Source organism: Vipera ursinii (assembly GCF_947247035.1).
Source record: "Vipera ursinii genome assembly, chromosome: 6".
Lineage (NCBI taxonomy): Eukaryota > Metazoa > Chordata > Lepidosauria > Squamata > Viperidae > Vipera > Vipera ursinii.
Genome location: NC_139515.1, coordinates 86,219,296 through 86,245,845, shown reverse-complemented (window position 1 = coordinate 86,245,845; position 26,550 = coordinate 86,219,296). Strand labels below are relative to the sequence as shown.

At 45.6% G+C, this 26,550-nt stretch overlaps 1 protein-coding gene across 1 annotated transcript in view; it reads left to right on the top strand.

The window, feature by feature from the left end:
- PLXNA4 (plexin A4) overlaps positions 1 to 26,550 on the top strand; it is a gene marked incomplete at both ends in the record, with an annotated part of 418,983 nt that overhangs the window by 363,560 nt on the left and 28,873 nt on the right. Inside the window, 5 exons of the mRNA XM_083365401.1 lie at positions 1,702 to 1,844; positions 2,910 to 3,178; positions 5,762 to 5,828; positions 15,687 to 15,833; positions 21,012 to 21,171. Coding sequence (XP_083221527.1) covers positions 1,702 to 1,844; positions 2,910 to 3,178; positions 5,762 to 5,828; positions 15,687 to 15,833; positions 21,012 to 21,171 — 786 coding nt within the window. The remainder of the gene's footprint in view (positions 1 to 1,701; positions 1,845 to 2,909; positions 3,179 to 5,761; positions 5,829 to 15,686; positions 15,834 to 21,011; positions 21,172 to 26,550) is intronic.

Sequence of the window (26,550 nt, the reverse complement as noted above, 5' to 3'; positions counted from 1 at the left end):
ATAAAAGTATCCTTTTGAGACAAGGCCTTCATTTGCTAAACGATCACCGCCTGTTCTGCTCCAGCCTACGACCGGCCCTGTTTGTGTGACAGGGACAGCCCCTTTTTCCTTTTGACAAACTAATAGGCTGTGGGGGAAAAAACCCAACCCAAATTTATTTACATTTCAAAAATGATAAAGTCTTTCAAACAAAAAAGCAGCAGAATATTTCCTTCAATAAATGAATCAAAATATCCAACAAGAGTCAACAAACAAGAGTCAAACAGATTAGCAAGAACAGACCAGGATTCTCTTTGAATGTCTCCAAACGGTTGCCTTCAGCAACCAACCCCGCCCACGCCTTCCCCTTTTATTATCTGTCCCAAGGCGTGGCTTCTCACTGCCTTCTCCTCCTCTCACTGAGTTGCCTCATTGTTTTTCTCTGCCCTGCTCTGCTGGTTTGCCTTCTGCTTCTAGCATCTCTGAACAGATTCAGCTGTGACTCCTCTGAGTCCGACCCCTCCTCCTCACCCAGCTGAGCCTCGTGAGGAACACGACTGGAGGGGCCAGGCTGAGAGTCCTGCAGTGCATCAGAGCCTCCCTCTGACACCGAAGGCTCTCCAAACCCCTCCTCCTCATCTTCCTCCTCCTCCTCCTCCTCCTCCTCAGATTCCTCAGACTTAGCTGCTGGGAGCACAGGCTGACACTGAATCACAACACCGCCTTCATTTGATGACCGCATGATTCATTTAACAACTGTGGCAAAAAAAGTCATAAAATGGGGCGAAAACTCACTTAACAAAAGCCTCACTTCACCACGGAAATTTTGAGCTCAGTTGCGTTTGTAAGTTGACGACCAATTGTATTGGGGGGGAGAAATAAGAAGCTCGGAAATGGCTTTATAGTGGCTGCATCCTCACAACACACTTAACTAGCATAAGACAAAAGCTAACAGGTAACACCTTCCTCTCCAGATGGCTGCTGCAGGGTAAGGCTTTCTTTTTTCTCTTTTTTATTTTATTTTATTTTAATTCCATTTATATCCCGCCCTTCTCCGAAGACTCAGGGCAGCTTACAAGCTTAGCAGTAGCCTTCATTCTATGTATATGCCTGCTTATTAGGGCTTTCACACACACCCCAAGCGGCATTATTACAAAGTCAGCTTAATTGCCCCCAACAATCTGGGTCCTCTTGCCGATGATCTGCTGATTTTACTGCTAAAGCTGGTTGTTTGGAGGTGTTATTCCCTGGTTTTGAATGGGGGCAATCACGAGTGACCCAAGATGACTTTTGGACAATCGTGGACCCAGTGGGGGGGGAGTCTGGAAGCGATTGAAAAGCCACTGTCCATCTTCCTATCAAGCAGTTACGTTTTCTAAGCATGTCGGAGTATTAACATTCACTTTTTTGAAACGATTGAGGTGGTTGTTGCTTAACAACTGAGGCAAGAAAGGTGGTAAAATGGGACGCTGCAACTGGTCGTGAATACGAACCCAGCGGCAGCTGTCTGAATTTCGATCACGCGACAATGGGGATGCTGCGGTGGACGTAAGTGTGAAACATGGTCGTAAGTCACAGTTTGTCCAGTGCCGTCGTACTTTGAGCAGTCAGTAAATAAACTGTTGTAAGTCGAAGGACTATTTTCCCTCGAATGGTTTGTTCTTCTTCTTTTTTTAAAAAAAGCATCCTTTTTCCCCCCCACCCCCACCCCCCAAATCACAGCTTTTGCAGAACTTCAGACGGATATCCATGAATTGACAAGTGATCTGGACGGGGCAGGAATACCGTTTCTGGATTACCGGACGTACACCATGAGAGTCCTTTTCCCTGGGATTGAAGACCATCCAGTACTAAGGGATCTGGAGGTAAGAATTTGGGTTGGAAAAGAAACTGAAGGCCTTCAAAAAAAAAACAGCCAACCAGCCAACTAACGTAACTAACCAACCAACTAGAAAGGTAGCTAGATAAACAGGTTGGTTTGGTTGAACTTTCACATGGACGTAAAGAATACACGTATCCCATATAACAGAACAACAGGGTTGGAAGGGACCACGGAGGTCTTCTAGTCCAACCCCCTGCTCTGGCAGGAAGCCCTATGCCATTTCAGGCAAATGGCTCTCTTCTTAAAACCTTCCAGTATTGGAGCACACACAATTTCTGGAGGCAGGCTGTTCCACTGGTTGATTGTCTTCACTGTCAGGACGTTTCTCCTTAGTTCTAGGTTGCTTCTCTCCTTGGTTAGTTTCCATCCGTTGCTTCTTGTCCTGCCTTCAGGTGCTTTGGAGAAGAGGTTGACTGCATGTTTTCTAGTGGTAAAAGGTAAAGGTAAAGGTTCCCCCGCACATGCATGCTAGTTGTTTCCAACTCTAGGGGCCGGTGCTCATCTCCGTTTCAAAGCCGAAGAGCCAGCGCTTCTCTGAGGACGTCTCCGTGGTCATGTGGCCGGCATGACTAGATGCCAAAGGCGCACGGAACGCTGTTCCCTTCCCACCGGAGTGGTCCCTATTTTTCTACTTGCATTTTTACGTGCTTTCGAACTGCTAGGTTGGCAAGAGCTGGGACGAGTAACAGGCACTCACTCTGCTACGCGGCACTCGGGATTCGACCCGCCAAACTGCCGATCTTCTGATTGACAAGCTCAGCATCCTAACCCACTCAGCCAAATATGAGCTAGCAGTGTGCTGCAGCAGCCAAGGAGAGAACCAATCTAGGACTAAGGAGAAATTTTCTGACCATGAAAACAATTAATCAGTGGAACTCCTTGCCTCCAGAAATTGTGGGTGCTCCATCACTGGAGGTTCTTGAGAAGAGATTGGACAGCCCTTTGCCTGGCATGGTATAAGGTCTGCTGCTTCAGCAGGAGGTTGGACCAGAAGATCTCCAAGGTCCCTTCCTACTCTGTTACTCTGGATCCCTTTTGTTTTGGACAGGTCCCTGGCTATCGGCAAGAACGGGTGGAGAAAGGCCTCAAGTTTTTTGCCCAGCTCATCAACAACAAGGCCTTTCTTCTCTCCTTCATCCGCACCCTGGAGTCTCAGCGCAGCTTCTCCATGAGAGACCGGGGCAACGTGGCGTCCCTCATTATGACGGTGCTGCAGAGCAAGCTAGAGTATGCCACCGATGTTCTCAAGCAGCTCCTGGCCGACTTGATTGACAAGAACCTGGAGAGCAAAAATCACCCCAAGTTATTACTTCGGAGGTAAGCCTGTCGGGAGTGGGTGGGGACCCCACTGCCCAGGGTTGGGTGTCTTTCTCCAGTCACCGGGGATGGTGCAGGAAATAGCAGAGCCTTGGGTGGAGAACGTTGAGGGCAGGACCAATGTCTGAACGGACGGCCCTCAGGCCGAAGCATAAATTCAAATCAAATCCCTCAAAGGTGGGGAGTGCTTGCCTTGCAAAAGCTGTTTCAATAGAAGAGAATCTTTGTCGCTCAGGGTTGAACTAAGGGGCCTGAGCTTGGTGGCTTTCTTACAGATGTTGCATGACCCAACTAGGGAAGTGGGGTTTGTGGAGAGGAGGAGGAGGAGGAGGGGGAGGAGAAGGGGGAGGAGGAGGAGAAGGAAAACTATGACATCCTTGGTGCTCTCTGAGCTTGGTGGCTTTCATGCAGACATTTCATCACCCAAGTAGGTAACATCATCAGCAATAGAAGGGAGTGGGGTTTGTGGGGAGGAGGAGGAGGAGGAGGAAGAGGTGGTGGTGGTGGTGGTGGTGGTGGTGGAGGAGGAGGAGGAGGAGGAGGAGGAGGAGGAGGACTATGAAGTCCTTGGTGCTCTCTGAGCTTGGTTGTTTCCTTGCAGATGTTTCATGACCCAACTAGGTAACATCGTCAGTGCTAGAAGGGAAGATGGTTTAAGGAAGAGAAGAGGAAGGGAGAAGGAGAGGAAGCAAGAAGGACTGAAGGGGGTGCAGGAGAAAGAAAAAAGGAGAAGAACTGTGGGGTCCTTAGTGGTCTCTGAACTTGGTGGTTTCCTTGCAGATGTTTCATGAGTCAGCTATGTAACCTTATCAGTGCTAGAAGGGAGTGGGGTTTGTGGAGAGGAGGAGGAGAAGGAGGAAGAGGAGGAGGTGGTGGTGGTGGTGGTGGTGGAGGAGGAGGAGGAGGAGGAGGAGGAGGAAGAGAAGGTGGTGGTGGTGGTGGAGGAGGAGGAGGAGGACTATGAAGTCCTGGGTGCTCTCTGAGCTTGGTTGTTTTCTTGCAGACATTTCATGACCCAACTAGGCAACATCATCAGGGCTAGAAGGGAGTGGGGTTTGTGGGGAGGAAGAGGAGGATTATGAGGTCCTTGGTGTTCTCTGAGCTTGGTGGTTTTCTTGCAGACATTTCACAACCCAACCAGGTAACATCATCAGTGCTAGAAGGGAGGGGGGTTGTGGAGAGGAGGAGGAGGAGGAGGAGGAGGAGGAGGAGGAGGAGGAGGACAACTGTGGGGTCCTTGGTGCTCTCTGAGCTTGGTTGGTTTCTTGCAGATGTTTCACGACCATACTGGGTAACATCATCAGTGCTAGAAGGCAATGCGGTTTGCTTTTTTTATATATACACGCTGCTTGACCTTTGAACCAGGGGTCCCCAACCTGTGGGCCGCAGCTCACTAGTGGGCTGTGAGGGGTTTACGAGTGGGCCCTAGAAAAGGCCAGTGAGCATGCATCCATGCACATCCCCCCCCTTTGCATGAAGAGCGTGCGAGCGTGTGCGTGCATGCTCCATTTGTGTGGGCGGCAGGCACACGGGCACACCCCACACAGAAATGAAGCTGCACCTGTGCGCTCTTGCCGGCCCCTGGTGCGAATCATCCCCTTGCTCCCTCCAGCCGGTCCGCAAAGCTGGAAACGTTGGGGAGCTTTAAGCAGCAGCCTAATCCAGGGAACCCCCGAGAAAATTCCCAGCAACACGGGCAAGCAGGCCGCTAGTAGAATGGAAGGATTTTTTTTTATATAAATATAAAGGAATTTAAATGAGTGTAAGGAGTAGAGTAGAGTAGAGTAAGGGACGCGGTGGCTCAGTGGGTTAAGACGCTGAGCTTGTCGATCAGAAGGTCGGCAGTTTGGCGGGTCGAATCCCGAGTGCCGCGTAACAGAGTGAGCGCCTGTTACTCGTCCCAGCTTCTGCCAACCTAGCAGTTCGAAAGCACGTAAAAATGCAAGTAGAAAAATAGGGACCACTACGGTGGGAAGGTAACAGCGTTCCGTGCGCCTTTGGCGTCTAGTCATGCCGGCCACATGACCACGGAGACGTCCTCGGACAAGCGCTGGCTCTTCGGCTTTGAAACGGAGATGAGCACCGGACCCTAGAGTCGGAAACGACTAGCACGCATGTGCGGGGGAACCTTTACCTTTACCTTTAAGGAGTAGAAATCCTTCCATTCTGCACCATTCAGTCAGAACTGAAGAAGCTTCTGGGATGAGAAGCGAAACGTCTTCAAGGGAAAAGCAAGAAAGTCTAGTTGCTTTTTGAAAAAGCACCTTTGGGACAACCCTGACTTGGACGACTGAGAATCTCGGTAGACATTTGATAATAGTGCTTTTTTTTTTTTAAAAAAAAAATTCTTTCTGTTCTTGTGGTATTGTCGTGTTTTTGTTTTTATTCTCGTTTGGAGCTTGATGTATATTTGGGGGGAGCTTCTGAGAATAGCTTTTTTTTTCTTCTTCCGGTATTGCGTGCCAATGGGAGGAATCGATCCATCCATCGATCGATCGATTCCATCGCCCAGGGAAGATAACAGGAGGAAAATATTAGCAATATTGTTTCCCCCTCTCTCTCTCTCGTTCCATTCCATTCCAGGACGGAATCTGTGGCGGAGAAGATGCTTACTAACTGGTTCACCTTCCTTCTTTATAAATTCCTCAAGGTAAGTACGGACACTGCTCTCTTACCTGCTCAGAGGTGGAATCTAAACAGAGGTGGCGGGATCTGGCCTTCTCTCGTTGGCATGTTATTTAATGGCACTATTTTTCAACTTTTAAGAACTCCAAGGCTGGGGGATTCTGGGAATTAAAGGCCACACACCTTCCTAAAGTTGGAGAATCACACTGTTTCATGGCGTTGATCCAGCAGGTGCATTATTTTAGATTTTTAAACTTTTATTTCCAGGTTGGCCTGGGGCAATTTCGGCCACCTGAAGAAGGCGAGTGGATGTCAATTCCCAGAATTCCCCACCTGGGGAATGGGGCGCTTGAGTTGAGGCCCATTCATCTTGAAGCTGCCGAGGTTGATCTAGTGCTGGATAGAAACCAGGAGACAGTGAGTTCTAGCCTAGGCTTTCGTAGGCATGAAAGCCAACTGGATGACTTTGGGTCAATCACCAGGAGACGGAGAATTCTAGTTCCACCTTAGTCATGAAAGCCGGCTGGGTGACTTTGGGCTAATCACCAGGAGACTGTGAGTTCTAGTCCCACCATAGGCTTCAAATCTGATCAGGTGACTTTGGGCCAATCAGCAGACGATGATGAAGTCTAGTCCCACCTTAGGCACGAAAACCAGCTGGGTGACTTTGGGCCAATCACCAGGAGACTGTGAGTTCTAGTCTCACCATAGGTATGTAAGCTAACTGGATGACTTTGGGCCAATCACCAGGAGACAGAGAATTCTAGTTCTGCCTTAGGCATGAAACCGGCTAGGTGACCTTGGGCCAATCACCAGCAGACTGTGAGTTCTAGTCCCACCATAGGCATGAAAGCCGCCTGGGTGACTTTGGGCCAATCACCAGGAGATGGAGAATTCTAGTTCCGCTTTAGGCATGAAACCGGCTAGGTGACTTTGGGCCAATCACCAGGAGACTGTGAGTTCTAGTCCCACCATAGGCATGAAAGCCGGTTGAATGACTTTGGGCCAATCAATCTCTCTCTGCCCAACCCACTTCACAGGGTTGTTTTTGTGGGGAAAGTAGAAGGAGGAAGAGGAGAGTATTTGGTATGTTCACTACCTTGAATTCTTTGTGAAAAATAATGAAGGTGGGATAAAAATAAATAAATACTTAAATAGATAAATAAATGAATTTCTGGCATCAAAATTAACTACATTTGCTTTTTAAAAACTTCTCTTTCCTCTGTGTTTAACACAGCAGGATCCTGCGGCGAAGTCAGAAAAAATCACGGAGTCCTCTTTTTGTGACCCATATAAGAATAGGGTGAGGCTGAATTCTCCCTATTATCTTTTTCTGTCTCCGCCGATTGCTTCTGATTTGCCATAAAATCTAGATTTGTATCAAAATCTAGTGCAGGATGTTCGGCCTGCGTGCTCAAGAAAACTGAATTTCAACATCTTAAGAAGAGATTGGACAGCCATTCATCCGGAATGGCATAGGACAGGGGTAGGCAACCTTGGCTCTTTTATGACTCATGGACTTCAACTCCCAGAATTCCTGAGTCAGCATGGCTAAGCATGGAAACCTCTCCCTTTCCCCTCAGCATGGCTGGCTCAGGAATTCTGGGAGTTGAAGTCCACGAGTCATAAAGCGGCCTAGGCCTAGGCCGGGGGTAGGCAACCTCGGCTCTTTTATGACTCATGGACTTCAACTCCCAGAATTCCTGAGTCAGCACTGACTCAGGAATTCTGGGAGTTGAAGTCCATGAGTCATAAAAGAGCCGAGGTTGCCTACCCCTGGCATAGGATCTCCGTCTTGAGCAGGGGTTTGACTAGACGACCTCCAAGGTCCCTTCCAACTCTGTTATTCTGTATCTGTTGACTTTATTCTGGGCGTCAAAACAGTTTGAAAAATACTTCAAGCCTGTTCAGGTAACCTCCAGGAAGCCTGCCCCCCACACACACCAAAGGCTAATAAAAGGCCTTAACACTTAAGAGAATAACGTTAAGACTTAATAAATCAAAGTTAGGCAGAGATTCATCTGCTAATGAATTACATTGCAATTTGTATGCCGCTAAAGACTCAGCATGGGCTTCTGGAGAGATTTTCAAGTGCGAGGAAATTGACATTTCCCCCCCCCCCACTTTTATTTTTCATCACCTTCAATTTTCACGGTGATTTATTACCGGCGTGTCAAAAATATATTCAGAGCATCCCATCAAAATTTAAAACACGGGTAAAGCTGATCGTATGTCTTCCGTGCAATTAGGCAGATTCATATAAATAGGCTGGCGATGAATCATAATTTTATAATCTTGTAAGTTCAGGTCCCAAAATGTTTATGTCAGGTTCTTGCTCTGAGGCCTTTTTTTTTTTTTGAAGGGGGGCGGAATTTTGGACCAGATTGATGATGGATTGACCATTGGTTCTACAAAAATATCATTCCCCATTGGGAAGATTGATAGAGATAGAGATAGAGATAGAGATAGAGATAGATAGATAGATAGATAGATAGATAGATAGATAGATAGATAGATAGATAGATAGATAGATAGATAGATAGATAGATAGATACACACACACACACACACACATATCCCAGCTTCTGCCAACCTAGCAGCTCGAAAGCACGTAAAAATGCAAGTAGAAAAATAGGGACCACTACGGTGGGAAGGTAACAGCGTTCCGTGCACCTTTGGCATCTAGTCATACATACATACACACACACACACACACACACACACTTGTCTGCATGACACAAACACACTGTCATGGTTCCGACACACGCCTAAACAAAGTGTCCTAGTCAGAGACAATGATACAGAATCCGTAGGCACCTGTTGCATTTACAAACGTGTCGGAGCTCTAGCAGTCTTGCTCAAGCTTAGCCAATTTGAGACGTGTGGACGTAAACTCCCAGGATTCCCCAGCCATCATACTGGCTGCAGAACTCTGGGAGTTGAAGTCTACCCATCTTAAAAGTTGATGTTGAGACCTTGGAAAAAGTTCAGAGAAGAGCAACTAAGATGATCCAAGACCTGGAGACTAAAACATATGAAGAGCCTTGGTGGAGCAGTGGGCCAATGCCTCCTTAAGTAACACCAGCTGCCTGCAATTAGTGCAGGTTCGAGTCCCACCAGGCTCAAGGTTGACTGAGCCTTCCATCCTTCCCAGGTAGGTAAAATGAGGACCCAGATTGTTGGGGGCAATTAAGCTGACTTTGTAAAAATGCCGCGGGGGGGGGGGGGGGGGGGGGCTGAAAGCCCTAATAAGCAGGCATATACATAGAATGAAGGCTATTGCTAAGCACATTGATTTGTGCTTCTTAGATTGTAAGCCGCCCTGAGTCTTCGGAGAAGGGCGGGATATAAATGGGACTAAAAAAAAAAAAGAATGGCTGTGGGACCTGGGCTTGGCCAGTTTAAAGAAAAGAAGAAATAGGGGAGAGATGATAGCAGCGTTCCAGTATTTGAGGGGCTGCCCCAAAGAAGAGGGAGTCAAGCTATTCTCCAAACCGCCTGAAGGCAGGACAAGAAGCAACGGATGGAAACTAGTCAAGGAGAGAAACAACCTGGAATTAAGGAGAAACTTCCTAACAGTGAGGACAATTAACCAGTGGAACAGCTTGCCTCCAGAAATCATGGGCGCTCCATCACTGGAGATTTCTAAGAGACTGGACAGTCATTTGTTTGAGATGGCATAGGTTCTCCTGCTTGAGCAGGGGGCTGGACTAGAAGACCTCCAAGGTCCCTTCCAGCTTCTATTCTATTCTATTCTATTCTATTCTATTCTATTCTATTCTATTCTATTCTATTCTATTCTATTCTATTCTATTCTATTCTATTCTATTCTATTCTATTATTTCCCTATTCCTTATTCTATTCTATTCTATTCTATTCTATTCTATTCTATTCTATTCTATTCTATTCTATTCTATTCTATTCTATTCTATTCTATTCTATTCTATTCTATTCTATTCTCCATTGCATCTATTCTATTCTATTCTATTCTATTCTATTCTATTCTATTCTATTCTATTCTATTCTATTCTATTCTATTCTATTCTATTCTATTCTATTCTATTCGCTAAGACAGATGTTTACCAACAGAAATTTTGGGCCCCGTTGTGGTCGTATGTCAAGGACTTACCTGTATTGTCATGCTTGAAGGCATCCTGGGTGAATGGAAGCATGTATGTGCCATCTGTTAGGGAAAGCTTAAAGCGGATTGCGGTGGAGGCCACTGAGTTGCAAGAACTAGAGATAATCCACCATTGTTTGGCCTGGCACAAGCCAGTTTTTACAACCTTTCTTGCCACCGCTGTTAAGTGAGTCACTGCAGTTGTTATAGTTAGTCACACGGTTATTAAGTGAATCTGTTGTCCTTATTGACTTGTGCTTGTCCAAAGGTCACAAAAAGGGGATCACGTCACACACGCACGCACACGCACGCACACCCACACACTCATGGGGACACTGCGGCCGTCATAAATAAGAGCGACTTTCAAAATGTCTCCATTTTGATCACGTGACCCACGGGGATGCTGCGACGGTCGTAAGTATGAGAAACGGTCATAAGTCACTTTTTTCAGTGCCGTTGTAACATCGAATGGTCACTAAAAGAATGGTTGTAAGCCCAGGACTTCTGGCAACCAGATAAGACCATGCATGTGGTGTCCAAAGGGTCTAAATACAGGCACTCCTCGACTTACAACATCCGTTTAGTGACTGCTCAAAGTTACAACGGCACTGGAAAAAAGTGATTTACGACCATTTTTCACACTTAGGAGCGTCGCAGCCTCCCCGTGTGGTCAAAATTCAGATGCTTGGTAACTCAGATTTACGACGGTTGCAGCTGATCCCCTTCGGCGATTCCCCTTTCGACCAGCAAAGTCAGTGGGTCAAGCCAGATTCACTTAACAGCTGCCTTGCTCACTTAACAATGGCAGCGACTCACTTAACAACGGTGGCAAGAAAGGTGGTGAAATGGGGGCAAAGCTCACTTAACAACGCTCTCGCTTAGCCACGGAAATCTTGGGCACAATTGTGGTCGTACATCGAGGACTCCCTGAGACCCTTTCCCTGCCCTCCTCCCAATGCCCTTTTTGCAGCCAGAAAAAGTTGCCAAGGACCTTGGATAGTCAGTCCCACTATCAGATTTCCCCTTTCCAGCTGAAAGCGGGGGACGGTCCGGGATGCGAAGTTGGGAAAAGCCCTGCTCTCATAATAGGCTATTTTCAACTTCTTCTCTTTCTGCCTCTCTTCCCAAAACGCAGGCCGATAAGCCACAAGGAAGCCATATGTTGGCCGAAGATAAGCTAAAGTTAAGCAGTAGGCAGGTGCTGGAGGGAAAGAAAGACACACACACAGAGAGACACACACAGACACACCTCCCTTTTGCTTATGACCTGGAGCTCTTGGGATTTTCAGAGGACAAAATTGAAACGAGGCTGATGGGTTTGGGATGCCATGCAGAGGGATGCACGCTCGATGGGACGATAGATAGAGACATTGGGGTGGGGGTGGGGGAAATCCACAAATTCAGCCTGCAGCCTTCGCATTCGGCAGGACTCGGCGTTTCTGATAGAAACCCGGTCAGTTTCCAGCAGGTTTTCCTCTTAAAAGCGCATCCCTCGCTCTTAAGTAAATCCTTGCAGTTTAGAATTGCTCATTCAATCCAGGGAAGACAGTTGAAGAGAAGAACAGAATAGACAGATGGGGCGGGGAGGGAAGGGATAATTCGATGGACTTAGAGCAGGGGTTCATTTTGAATTGGGTATATAGGTCGTCCTTGACTTACGACCGCAACGGTTGTAAGCGAGATAGTTGAGTGAGTTTTTCCCCTTTTGACGACCATTAAAGCCATGCTTGTAAAGTGAATCGCTGCAGGTTGTCAAATCAGTCGCCCGGTTGTTAAGTGATCACTGACTCTGCTTGTCAGAAGGTCTGGAAAAGGGGATCACGGGACCCCCAGGGCACGTAACCGTCATAAATACGAGTCGGTTGCCACGCGTCTGAATTTTGATCAGGTGACCCTGGGGATGCTGCAACGGTCACGAGAGCTGAAAACGGTCATAAGTCAGATTTTTCGGTCTCGTAGCTTCAAATGGTCACTGAATGAACTGTCGTAAGTCGAGGACTACTTGTAATACTTGTGCTTGTTCTCCTGTTCCACTCAGGAATGCTTTCAGCAGGTCATTTGGGAGAATGATAAGTCTCTCTCGCCATTGCCGAGATCCTCCCGCAGCTATTTGGTGGCTTAGTTTCCCCTCGACAATAAACAAGCAGTCAATTTATTTAGACTAAAATAGAAATAGAAATAGAAAAGAGTAGAAATAGAGTAGAATAGAATAGAATAGAATAGAATAGAATAGAATAGAATAGAATAGAATAGAATAGAATAGAATAGAATAATAAAATACAGAATAGAATAGAATAGAATAGAATAGAATAGAATAGAATAGAATAGAATAATAAAATACAGAATAGAATAGAATAGAATAGAATAGAATAGAATAGAATAGAATAGAATAGAATAGAATAGAATAGAATAGAATAGAATAGAGCTGGAAGGGACCTTGGAGGTCTTCTAGTCCAGCCCCCTGCTTAAGCAGGAGAACCTACACCATCTCAGACAAGTGACTGTCTAGTCTCTATATAAATAAAATTATTATTATTATTATTATTATTATTATTATTATTATTATTATTATTATTATTATTATTATTATTATTATTAAAGATCTCCATTGATGGAGCGCCCACGATTTCTGGTGGCAAGCTGTTCCACTGGTTAATTGTCCTCACTGTCAGGAAGTTTCTCCTCAATTCCAGGCTGCTTCTCTCTTTGATCAGTTTCCAACCATTGGTTCTCGTCCTTCCCTCTGGTGCTTTTGGAGAATAATATGACCCCCTCTTCTTGGTGGTAGCCCCCTCCAATACTGGAATAACTGCTATCACGTCTCCCCTGTTTCTTCTTTTCTTTAGACTGGCCAAACCCAAGTCCCGCAGCTGTTCTTTGTATGTTTTAATCTCCAGGCCTTGGATCATCTTGGTTGCTCTTCTCTGAATCTTTTCCAAACTCTCAAGATCTTTTTTGTGATGTGGTGACCAAAATTGCCTGCAGTATTCCAGGTGTGGCCTCACTAGGGTTTTTTTATAAAGCGGTACTAATACTTTGCGTGATCTTGATTCTGTGTTTATACAAACCGGCATTGCATTAGCTTTTTTGGCGGCTGCTGCACACGGCTGGCTCATAGTTAAGTGATCATCCATTAGGACTCCGAGGCCCATCTCACAGTTGTTGCGTTTGAGCCAGGTTTCGCCCAATCTGTCCTTGTCCCTTTGATTTTTTTCCTGCCTAAATGTAAAACGTGGCTTTTCTCCACCCTGAAACTCATTTTGTTGGACAGGGCCCATGGTTCAAGTTTCTCAAGATCTTTTTGGATCCTGAGCTTGTCTTCTGGAGGTTGGATACTCCTGCCAGTTTGGTGTCATCTGCAAATGTGATGAGTTCCTCTTCCATTCCCTCATCTAAGTCGTTTATGAAGACATGGAAGGGGAATATCTTCAACTTGGGTGCTCTCTGAGCTTGGTTCTTTGCTTGCAGACGTTTCATGACCCAACTTGGTAACATCATCAGTGCTAGGGAGTGTGGGGTTTGTTCCCTGTTTATGTACAGTAGGTTGCCCTGCCACTGTTGACACGGTGTATTTCTATCTGCTTGGTTGTTTACCTGGCATTAATCTCAATGTTAGCTGGTGGAGAAAATATGTGGAGTCCTTGGTACACTCTGTACTTGCAGACGTTTCGTGACCCAACTAGGTAACATCATCAGTGCTGGAAGGGAGTGGGGGTTAGTGGTGGTGGAGGAAGACTGTGGGGTCCTTGGTGCTCTCTGAGCTTTGTTGTTTTCTGGCAGACATTTCAGTACCCAACTAGGTAACATCATCAGTGCTAGAAGGGAGAGGAGTTTGCAAAGAGGAGGAGGAGGAGGAGGAGGAGGAGGAGGAGGAGGAGGAGGACCACTGTGGGGTCCTTGGTGCTCTCTAAACCTGGTTTTTTTCTTAAAGATGTTTCATGACCCAACTAGGCCACATCATCAATGCTAAAGGGAGTGAGATGCTCTTTGAGCTTGGCAGTTTTCTTGCAGACCTTTCATGACCCAACTAGGTAACAACATCAGTGCTACTGAGTGTTTTCCCTGTTTATATACATTAGCTGGCCCTGCCAGTGTTGGCTGAGGGTGTAATTTCCTTCTTGGTAGTGCTTTAATTTGGGTATTGCTTTCTGTTTGATGGAGAATCGAGCAGAAAACTATGGATTGAGAATCAAGCAGGAAACAATTGATTGAGAATCAAGCAGGAAACGATTGATTGAGAATCAAGCAGGAAACGATTGAGAATCAAGCAGGAAAGAATTGATTGAGAATCAAGCAGAAAACAATTGATTGAGAATCAACCAGAAAACGATTGAGAATCAAGCAGAAGACAATTGATTGAGAATCAAGCAGAAAACAATTGAGAATCAAGCTTGATTGAGAGTCAAGCAGAAAATGATTAACAATCAAGCTAGACTGAAAATCAAGCAATCAACGATTGAGAATCATGCTTGATTGGAAAGACAGTGGGAGTCAGCACTTTCCGTGTTGTAATCTCCTGGGTGGTCCCCCCTTTTTTTTTAACCTACTATGGGGAATTTACTCCTAGTTGTTTTGCCTGTTAAATTCAAAGCATCTCAATAGGCTGGAGAAATTGATTGATTGAAAGGAAAGAAATTGAACTGAAGCGAGCACAGAGTCCTTTGCTTAGGAACGGAGCCTTTGACCTATTAGAGGCTGGCTGCAGTGTAAACTCTACTCCTTTAGTACGTGTTTGCAAGGCCTTGTTGCATGTCCCAAAGCAGCAGCTTTGCTGACATGACAAAGACTGTCTTTAGTGCAATAAATCCAAATAATGGATATACCGTACAGGAAAATACAGGATATATCGTATAGGAAAATGATCCAACTAGGTAACATTATCAGTGCTAGAAAGAGTTGGGTTTGTGGAGAGGAGGAGGAGGAGGGGGAGGGGGAGAAGGAGGAAGAGGAGGAGGAGGAGGAGGAGGAGGTGGAGGAGGAGGAGGAGGAGTAGGAGGAGGAGAAGGAGGAGGAGGAGGAGTCCTGTAGGGTCCTTGGTACTCTCTGAACTTGGTTGCTTTCTTGCAGACGTTTCATGATCCAACTAGATAACATCATCAGTGCTAGAAGGGGGTGGGGTTTGCTCTCTGTTTATATACAAATGATTTGCCCTGTTTTGGTGGTGGTGGGTTTGGTGGTTTCTTTCATTAGGCTGTTGTTTGTGGCTTGATTGTTGATCTGGTGTTAATCTGAGTCCTACGGGAATAGGGCGGTATATAAATTTAAATAAATAAATAAATAAATAATAAATAAATAAATCTTTGGGTTTAATCCCTGCTTATTTGGGGGTTGATTGCTGGCAAGAAAGAAAGAGTGCCTCAAAAGAGACAATTTAAAAAAAAACTAAAAAAAAAGGAAACAAAAGGACCAAAACACTGCTTAACAGAAACGAGAACCCAGATAAGCAGGGATTAACCCCAGACAAACAAACAGCAAACAATACTTCAATCAAGGAACTACCAAATCAGACAAATCATCGAACAGTAAACAAGAAGCTAACCAAGGGACCACCCAGATCCCTCTCCACGTTACTGACAGGGCAGTGCACTAGTATGTATGTAAACAGAGCGCAAACCCCACTCCCTTCTAGCACTGGTGACGCTACCTAGTAGGGTCATGTGAAACGTCTGCAAAATAACACGCACGCTCGGAGAGCACCAAGAAACGTTGATCGGCAGCTTTCTCCCCAGTCTTGCCCTCATCCCCTTTCTTTCCTTGCTGCAGGAATGTGCTGGCGAGCCTCTATTTTCCCTGTTCTGCGCCATCAAGCAGCAAATGGAGAAGGGGCCTATAGATGCCATTACGGGAGAAGCCCGCTATTCTTTAAGCGAAGACAAACTCATCCGGCAGCAGATCGACTATAAGACCTTGGTGAGTGGGGGGTGCCTTGAGAAGGAGAATGTTGGGGCCGGGGAGGGGGAGACACGGTGCTCCGTTTGGGACCCAAAAGAGACAGGATAAAGTTTGATGATGATGATGATGATGATGATGATGATGATGATGATGATGATTAGGGGACTGCAGGCTAAAACATATAAAGAAAGTTGCTGGAATTGGATATATCTAGTTTAATGAAGAGAAGGGTGAGGGGTGACATGATAGCAGGGTTCCAGTATCTCAGGGGCTGCCCCAAAGAAGAGGCAGTCAAGCTATTCTCCAAAGCCCCTGAAGGCAGGACAAGAAGCAACGGATGGAAACTCACCAAGGAGAGAAGCAACCTGGAACTAAGGAGAAACTTCCTGACAGAACAATTAGCCGGTGGAACAACCTGCCTCCAGAAGCGGTGAATGCTCCAACACTGGAAGTTTTTAAGAAGAGACTGGAGAGCCATTTGTCTGAATTGGGATAGGGTTTCCTGCCTTAGCAGGGGGTTGGACTAGAAGACCTACAAGGTCCCTTCCAACTTTACGATGATGATGATGTTGGTGATGATGATGATGATGGTGATGATGATGACGATTATTATTATTATTATTATTATTATTATTATTATTATTATTATTATTATTATTATTATTATTATTATTTGGGGTTTCAAGAAAATGAGAAGGTGGTGCAACAAACTTGCAGCCTAGAGATATTGACCTATATGGTTTCAGGCAGATGGCCCTCGTCCCTGAATGGCACGGAATTTAAGATTGGGTGGACTGGTGGGAGGGGAGAGGGAATGGTTCTGTGTGAGAGGCAGGCTCATAATGAGGAAGGAAGGAAAGAAAGGAAAGAAAAGGAAAAAGGGAGGAAAAAAGAAGGGAAAGGAAAGGAAGAAGGGAGGAACAAAGAAAGGGAAGGAAAGGAAAAGAAAAATGGAGGAAGGGAGAAAGGAAAGGAAAGGAAAGGAAAGGAAAGGAAAGGAAAGGAAAGGAAAGGAAAGGAAAGGAAAGGAAAGAAGAAGGGAAGAGAAGAGAAGGAAAGGATTAAAGGGAGGGGAAGGAAAGGAAAGGGTTGAAGGGAAGGGAAAGGAAAGGAAAGGAAAGGAAAGGAAAGGAAAGGAAAGGAAAGGAAAGGAAAGGAAAGGAAAGAAGAAGGGAAGAGAAGAGAAGGAAAGGAAAGGAAAGGAAAGGAAGAAGGGAGGAACAGGAAGGGAAAGGAAAGGAAAAAAGAAAGGAAAGGAGAAAGGGAGAAAAAAGAAAGGAGAGGAAAAAAAGGAAGAAGGAAGAAAAAAGGAAAGGAAAAAATAAAAGAGGAAAGGAAAAGGGGGAAAGGAAAGGAAAGGAAAGGAAAGGAAAGGAAAGGAAAGGAAAGGAAAGAAGAAGGGAAGAGAAGAGAAGGAAAGGAAAGGAAAGGAAAGGAAGAAGGGAGGAACAGGAAGGGAAAGGAAAGGAAAAAAGAAAGGAAAGGAGAAAGGGAGAAAAAAGAAAGGAGAGGGAAAAAAGGAAGAAGGAAGAAAAAAGGAAAGGAAAAAATAAAAGAGGAAAGGAAAAGGGGGAAAGGAAAGGAAAGGAAAGGAAAGGAAAGGAAAGGAAAGGAAAGGAAAGGAAAGGAAAGGAAAGAAGAAGGGAAGAGAAGAGAAGGAAAGGAAAGGAAAGGAAAGGAAAGGAAAGGAAAGGAAAGGAAGAAGGGAGGAACAGGAAGGGAAAGGAAAGGAAAAAAGAAAGGAAAGGAGAAAGGGAGAAAAAAGAAAGGAGAGGGAAAAAAGGAAGAAGGAAGAAAAAAGGAAAGGAAAAAATAAAAGAGGAAAGGAAAAGGGGGAAAGGAAAGGAGAGGAAAGGAAAGGAAGAAGGGAGGAAAAAAGAAAGGAAGAAGGAAGAGAAAGGAAAAGAAGGAAGGAAAAAAGAAAGGAAAGGAAGAAGGGAGGAAAAAGGAAAGGGAAAAACAAAAGAGGAAAGGAAGTAAGGAGAGGAGAGGAGAAAGGTCTCTGGGTCGCTGATTCCATTTCCTCTCTGCTAGCAGCTTCTCTCCTCCTCCGGCTGGCGCAGCGTTTGATGTTCCTCTGCTTCGCCTCTTAAGATCTCAAGAGCAAGCAAAGCTATCCTGATAGGAATCTGAGCGGATATATGGAGATCTATTTCACTGGGGAGATGAAAGGCAGAAGAAAGGAGACAGTCTTTGTGAGCTGCGGAGGGAGGGAGGGAGGGAGACTCCGAGGTGGATTTCCCTCCCCTTGAACAGTAATTCCAGTAATAACATTTTAAAACTTACATGCCATTATTCTTTCTTTTTTTTTTAAAGGAGAATCCATAGCTTTCTGATGTGTCTCGTGCCGCATTCTCCCACAGCGTTGTTTTTTTTTTTTTTAAAAAAAATTCCTTGCGTGATAGAACAATCGAAACAACCAGGGGGTGGTCAAAAAAGTCAAGATGGCGCCTGCCACCACGGGAATCAGAGCCCCACCCCGTTTTCGCTGCTGCCACGGCGCAGGTTAGAAAGGGGCGGAGCATCCCTCAGATGGTTACGATCGCACCTTCTGGACTTTGCAGGCGGTCCGCCATTCGCAAGCGGTTGCTTGGCGACCGTTTGAAGTGCTAACGGACTCCCCCAAAGATTTTGGTTCCTGAGGTCACATGACTCCCTTTCGAGCGCTTGGCAAATGGCCTCTGTTGACATCGCTTTGCAACGGCCTCCAGTCACGTGAACACAGTTTACAATATTTTTTTGCCCCAAACCAGCAATTTCTTCCAGATTGGGGCAAAAAACCAAAAATGCCCCATTTTTTGGGCAACACAAGCAAACGACAGCTAATGACATAAATAATAACAACAACAATAATAATAAGTTGGAAGGGACCTTGGAGGTCATCTAGTCCAACTCCCTGCTCAGGCAGGAAACCCAACACCATTTCAGACAAATGGCTGTCCAGTCTTAAAAACTTCCAGTGTTGGAGCGTTCACCGCATCTGGAGGCAAGGAGTTCCACTGGTTAATTGTCCTCACTGTCAGGAAGTTTCTCCTTAGTTCTAGGTTGCTTCTCTCGTTGATGAGTTTCCACCCCTTGCTTCTTGTCCTGCCTTCAGGCGCTTTGGAGAATAGCTTGACTGCCTCTTCTTTGGGGCAGCCCCTGAGATATTGGAAGGCTGCTATCATGTCCCCCCTCGTCCTTCTCTTCGTTAAACTGGACATGCCCAATTCCAGCAACCGTTCCTTATATGTTTTAGCCTCCAGTTATATGTTTTTGCCTCCGCTTAAAAGCCATCCATTCACACACCATAATCAACATCTTTAAAAGCTACATACAGTGGGTCCTATAAACACACACAAACACACATACACACACACACACACACACACACAGAGAGAGAGAGAGAGAGAGAGAGAGAGAGAGAGAGAGAGAGAGAGAGAACAGCACTCTGCTAGAGAGATGTTCCCTACAGATGGGCTCCAAAAGCTCAGAAGACAAAATCTCTGATCCCCAGATTGGATCCTGTGATACAGGTATTCCTCGAGTTCCGACTTCAACTATGCCTAGCGTTTCCATTGACGATCGCTGCCCATGTCACAGAGGGTAACTAGGTGGTGTACAATACTTCCTTTTGAATTCTCGGATGCTTTCCAACCTATTTCTGAAGAAATTATCAATGTCAGACACCTCTTCTCCACCTCCTCTTCTTCTCTTTCCTCTTCCCTTTCTCCTTTGAAAGATTTGGGAGATTTGAGCTCAGAAATCTCCGGGTAATGGAATTTTCCGAGCCTGGGAACAAGAATGGAACATTTGCAAAAACACGGCAGAACACCCAGCCAAGGAACATTCCTTTCAGATCTCATAACTGCTAGCTAGGCTTTCCTTTAAATCAAAAGAGAGTACTACAGGGGATCAAAGGCATTGGGGAGGATCTGTGGTAACACACACTGATCAATTAGGGGCTATACAACACGCGCAGCCGCGTTTCAAGATTCCATAACATAATCCTCTTTTCTTTGCAGTAAAAGTTGGCAGAATCTAGATTGTTTTGTTACTGTTAACGGCGTTTGATATACTCAGTCGCGGGGAGAAAGCATCGCATCAGCGTAGGGTAGCAATAAATCCTAAATTTGATATCACTTTTTCTGACCGGCACATTTTATCAAGAAGGGATAAGCTCTCGTGAACCACAGTCACCTTCAACAAATGGGTAGGCTAGCTAGCATGAGGATCATGGCAAACTAGATGGCCTTGAACACGGGTGTCAAACTCACCACGTCACACGACGTTTTTCGCATTGCCGGAGCTGGGGTGGGTGCAGCCCCCGCATGATGCAAACGGCCCATGGGCCGGCAATTTGGCACCCCTGGCCTTGAAGGGCCAGGATTGACAGAATTTGAGGATGAATTCTAGGGGTTAAAATCTCTCTGGAAAATAGAGAGATCATGAGATCGCCCGCAGGTACTCCGGACAGCTGCTTCCTGCGAGTAAACAGCAAAAATGGAAGGTTTTGGATTTTTTTTTTTTTGATTTTTTTTTGCAGTCAGAGGAACCACTTGTGTGTGAAATTGTTGTGGCCTCAGATGCAGCTGCAGTTGTGGTAGGTGGTGCTGTTTGTGCGGAAGGGCACTCCTTGATCCAAAGATACTTTTTCAAGAGGCAACTGGATTTTCTTGTTTTTCCTTTGAAGCCGTTTCGCTTCTCCTCCGAGAAGCTTCTTCAGCTCTGACTGGATGGCGGGGAATGGAAGGATTTATACTCCTTGCAGGCAGCTGGTCATTTGCCTTCTTTTAGAGAGTCGTTGAGGCCACTTGGAGGTTTGTCTGTGTCCTCAGGGTCACCTGAGTGGTGCAAATGGGTGTGGAGCCTTCTCACAAAAAACAAAACCAAGAAAACAACAAGAAAGTCTAGTTGCCTCTAGAAAAAGCACCTTTGGGACAACCATGATCTGGATGACTGAGAATCTCCAAAGACAGTCACATAACGTGTTAAAGCTAAACTAATGAAACACAACGGGCGGTGTTCAGATAACATGTTGAGACATAAACCATAGAATGGCTTTGTTCACACATGCCCACGATGTATTGAACTGATATATTTCTGTCAGCACTTTGACCTAATCTAGAATTTTGTTCAAACACCACCCAAATATATTACATGTGAAGTTCTAGACCTCAGTCTTATGTTTGCTTTCTTTCAACCAACCTCCTCCAGGTCCTTAGTTGCGTGAACCCTGATAATGTGAACAGCCCTGAGATTCCAGTGAAGATCTTGAACTGTGACACCATCACTCAAGTGAAGGAGAAGTTCCTTGATGCCATCTTCAAGAACGTTCCCTGTTCTCATCGGCCCAAAGCAGCAGATATGGATCTTGGTACGTTGAGTATCTTCTTAGATCAATAGAGGTGGCCAGCCATGGAACCCATCCATCCATTCATATCACCATGTTGGGTTAGGTCAGGGGTAGGCAACCTTGGCTCTTTTATGACTCGTGGACTTCAACTCCCAGAATTCCTGAGCCAGCTATGAAGTCCGGGAGTCATAAAAGAGCCAAGGTTGCCTACCCCCGGGTTAGGTTGATGCAGTCAGGTTTTCCCATGGGCAAAAAATGCTCCTTCTTGGGCATTTGGGGGAGAATAGCATATCAGAAACTAAAACCTAACCTTAGTTAGGAAAGATGGCTAGGCAATATGAGAGAGAATATTGGGAAAATTTTATAGGCGGATGGATCCTTTGCAAATTCACATCATGGGAGAACCTTCTGAACGAGATAATGGATTCTTCTGAAGGAGATAACTGGAACCTTCTGAAGGAGATAACTGGAGCCTTCCGAAGGAGATAATAGATTCTTCTGAAGGAGATAAATGGAACTTTCTAAAGGAGATAACTGGAAGCTTCTGAAGGAGACAACTGGATTCTTCCAAAGGAGATAACTGGACCCTTCCAAAGGAGATAACTGGATTCTTCTGAAGGAGATAACTGGAACCTTCTGAAGGTGATAACTGGATTCTTCTGAAGGAGATAACTGGAACCTTCTGAAGGAGATAGCTGGAACTTTCTGAAGGAAATAACTGGAGCCTTCTGAAGGAGATAACTGGAAGCTTCTGAAGGAAATAACTGGAACCTTCCAAAGGAGATAACTGGAACTTTCTGAAGGAAATAACTGGAGCCTTCTGAAGGAAATAACTGGATTCTTCTGAAGGAGATAACTGGATTCTTCTGAAGGAGATAACTGGACCCTTCCAAAGGAGATAACTGGAACCTTCCGAAGGAGATAACTGGAGCCTTCCGAAGGAGATAATAGATTCTTCTGAAGGAGATAACTGGAACTTTCTGAAGGAGATAACCAGAAGCTTCTGAAGGAAATAACTGGAGCCTTCTGAAGGAGATAACTGGAATTTTCTGAAGGAGATAACTGGAACTTTCTGAAGGAGATAACTGGAACCTTCTGAAGGAGATAACTGGAACTTTCTGAAGGAAATTACTGGAGCCTTCTGAAGGAGATAACTGGAGCCTTCTGAAGGAGATTACTGGAACTTTCTGAAGGAAATAACTGGAGTCTTCTGAAGGAGATAACTGGAACCTTCTGAAGGAGATAGCTGGAAGTTTCTGAAGGAAATAACTGGAAGCTTCTGAAGGAAATAACTGGAACCTTGCGAAGGAGATAACTGGAGCCTTCTGAAGGAGATAACTGGAGCCTTCTGAAGGAGATAACTGGAACTTTCTGAAGAAGATAACTGGAGCCTTCTGAAGGAGATAACTGGAACCTTCTGAAGGAAATAACTGGAACCTTCTGAAGGAGATAACTGGAGCCTTCTGAAGGAGATAACTGGAAGCTTCTGAAGGAAATAACTGGAACCTTGCGAAGGAGATAACTGGAACATTCCGAAGGAGATAACTGGAGCCTTCTGAAGGAGATAACTGGAAACATCTGAAGGAGATTCTGAACTACTATCAAGTTTTTTTTAGGGTTCCTTCATTCTTAATTCAAGGAGTCAGATGAGAACCGATATGAGCATTGACCATCAACTGGCCAAACAGGCAGGGATCACAGAGAACAAGGTTACAGTGGATCCAGCTGAACATTGTGTGGCTATAACTATTAGCACTTTAAGTCACCTTGTTAAGGTTACCAACAGAGGAGAATTTTTGTAGCTCAGGGCTGAACCGAGCGGGTCTGTGGTGCTCTCTGGGCTGGGTATTTTTCTTGCCGAAGTTTCATTACCAAACTAGGTAATCTCCTCAGTGCTAGAAGGATGTGCAATCTAGGGAGTGGAGCAGCGGGGAGACGGAGGAAGAGACGGAGAAGAGGAGGAAAGATCGAGAAGCAAAAGGAGTGAAGGGGAAAAAGGAAGAGAAAGGAGTGAGAGAAGGAGAAAGAGAAAAACTGTGGGGTCCTTGGTGCTCTCTGAGCTTGGTGGTTTGCTTGCAGGCGTTTCGTGACCCAACTAGGTAACTTCATCAGTGCAGATGTTGTTACCCAGTTTGGTAATCAAATGAAAAGTTGCAAAAGGTGATCACATGATCCTGGGACACTGCAACCGTCATAAATACGAGCCAGTTGCCAAGCCCCTGAATTTTGATCATGTGAGCCCGGGGACGTTGCAACGGTGGCAAGTATGAAAAACAGTCCTAGCTCACTTTTTTCCCCCAGTGCCATTGTAACTTCGAACGGTCACTAAACAAATGGTTGTAAATCAAGGACTACCTGTATTTTTAAACCCCTGGATTTACCCCTTACACACACACACACACACACACACACACACGCACAAAGACAATTTAGCACTAAGCCTAGCAGCACTCTATTAACTGTTTAACAGGAAGAGCCCTTGCCGGTATCCATCCTTTGTGCGTCTGTGTGTCTTTGTGCGGGTATGTGTGTGCGTTTGTCTGTGTCCTTGAAATGCGATTGTGCAGCAAGGTCGCTCGTGTCAATTTATAGGAGGAGCCCGAAAGACGCTTGGGCACCGAGACTCATTTTGAGCTCCAGACAATTTGAAAAAAAAAAGAAAAAGAAAAAGAAAGAAGTGGTCGGCTGCAATTTGATCGCTGATGTCATGCAGGAGAAAAAGCTAATTTGTCCTCCGTCCTGGCAAAAACCTCGTCTGCCTTCTCCCCCCCCCATCGGAGAGAGGCGCTCATCGGGGTGAAGGTGGCATCAAAGGCGAAGGCTGATCAAAGTTTACCGTCGTCCATTCCTCAGTGCAAGCCAGCAGCCCTTTCTCTAAGCCTCATCTTAAAACCTTTCTCCCCCCGGCATTGTCCTCAAATCTCTTCAGCTCCAGGTTGACTTTGATCACCCGGGCCAATTATTTTGTTCGAGAAGGCAGCTTCAAAGACGGCGGGGATCTCTTACCATGGGATCCCTTTTGCCGTGACCACCGCAGACCGGCCCTGATGTCCCGCCTGTCGCTGCGACGGGGACCTAACTCACTTTCTACAAGCCAGCCGAGTGATCCAAAATGGCCGCTGCACTTTGCCTGTGGGGGCCCTGGGTGGTCTCTGAGCTTGGCTGTTTTCTTGCAGACCTTTCGTTACCCAAACTAGGTAACATCATCAATGCTAGAAGGGAGTGAGATTTGGGGGCGGGGAAGAGAGGAGGAGGAGGAGGAGGAGGAGGAGGAGGAGGAGGAGGAAGAGGAAGAAGACTGTGTGGTCATGGGTGCTCTCTGAGCTCGGTTGCTTTCTTGCAGATGTTTCGTGACCCAAACTAGGTAACATCATCAGTGCTAGAAGGGAGTAAAATTTGGGGGGGGGGAAGAGAGGAGGAGGAGGAGGAGGAGGAGGAGGAGGAGGAGGAGGAGGAGGAGGAGGAGGAGGCCGACGACGACGACGATGACGACTGTGGGGGTCCTGGGTGCTCTCTGAGCTTGGTTGCTTTCTTGCAGATGTTTCGTTACCCAAACTAGGTAACATCATCAGTGCTAGAAGGGAGTGAAATTTGGGGGGGGGGAGAGAGGAGGAGGAGGAGGACGACGACTGTGGGGTCCTTGGTGCTCTCTGAGCTTGGCTGTTTCCTTGCAGACGTTTCATGACCCAAACTAGGTAACATCATCAGTGCTGGCACAAAACCACCAAGCTCAGAGAGCATCTAGGACCCTTCACGGCAAACCCTGAGCCACAAATATTCTCCTTTCTTGGTAAGGAGAAATTTCCTGTCATCCTGCCTCCCTTTTATTCTCTCAACTCAAACATCCCCCAATAAGTTAAGGTTCCTCGTCGCTCTCTGAGCTTGGCTGTTTCCTTGCAGACGTTTCATTATCCAAACTAGGTTACATCATCAGTGCTAGAGGGGAGTGGGGTTTATGGAGAGGAGGAGGATTATGGGGCCCTTGGTGCTGTCCAAGTTTGGCTGTTTTGTTGCAGATGTTTCATGACCCAAACTGGGTAACATCATCAGTGCTCAGCAGTCAAGCTGAACTTTCACTGAACTTTCTTTTGCAAGATATTTTCAAGCCGAAGCAAAAACACTCCCCTAACCCAGATGCTTTCCTTTAATTAGCTAATTGCTCTCCTGAAAAATAGTGCAAATATGTCCTCCCAATTTGTGACACGGTGGCCTTTGGGGTTTTACAGACTTCTGAATTTTGGAATGCAGTTTTCCAATTAAAAATGGGCCAGTCGGAGGGGGAAGCAGATCCAAAGGAGAGAGAAAAAGAGAGAGGGGGGAAAAAAATAAGAGGAAGAGAGAAAGGAAGGAAGGAAGGAAGGAAGGAAGGAAGGAAGGAAGGAAGGAAGAAAGAAAGAAAGAAAGAAAGAAAGAAAGAAAGAAAGAAAGAAAGAAAGAAAGAAAGAAAGAAGAAAGAAAGGGAGGAAGTGAGAAAGAGAGGAAAAGAAAGTGAGAAAGATAAACAAAGAAAGAGGAAGAGGAAGACAGTGAGAAAGAGAAAAAGGGAAAGACAAAAAAGAGAGGAAGGAAGTAAGGAAGGAAGTGTGTGTGTGTGTGTGTGTGTGTGTGTGTGTGTGAGAGAGAGAGAGAGAGAGAGAGAGAGGATAGACTGAGAAATATGCCATTTTCGTTCAGTACGGATCTCTGCCTGAGCAGGGAGATAATAATAATAATAATAATAATAATAATAATAATAATAATAATAATAATAATAATAATAATAATAATAATAATAATAATAATGTTGGAAGGGACCTTGGAGGTCATCTAGTCCAGCCCCCTGCTCAGGCAGGAAACCCTATACCATTTCAGACAAATGGCTGTTCAGTCACTTCTTAAAAACTTCCAGAGCATTCACAGCTTCTGGAGGCAGGTTGTTCCACTGGTTAATTGTTCTAACTGTCAGGAAGTTTCTCCTTAGTTCCAGGTTGCTTCTCTCCTTGGTTAGTTTCCATCCGTTGCTTCTTGTCCTGCCTTCAGGGCCTTTGGAGAACAGCTTGACTCCCTCTTCTTTGGGGCAGCCCCTGAGAGATTGGAACTCTGCTATCATGTCCCCCCTCGTCCTTCTCTCCATTAAACTACACATGCCCAATTCCAGCAACCGTTCCTTATCTGTTTTATCCTCCAGTCCCCTAATCATCTTTGTTGCTCTTCTCTGTACTCTTTCTAGAGTCTCAACATCTTTTTTACGTCATGGTGACCAAAACTGGATGCAGTAGACTAGAAGACCTCCAAGGTCCATTCCGGCTCTGATCTATGTTTTAAACAAGTTCCATCATGCTTGGGAACAATGCAAAGTGACTAAGGGCTGTGTGCTTAGTACACAACGTACAACTTCTGGAATCCAGCCATCCAAAGACA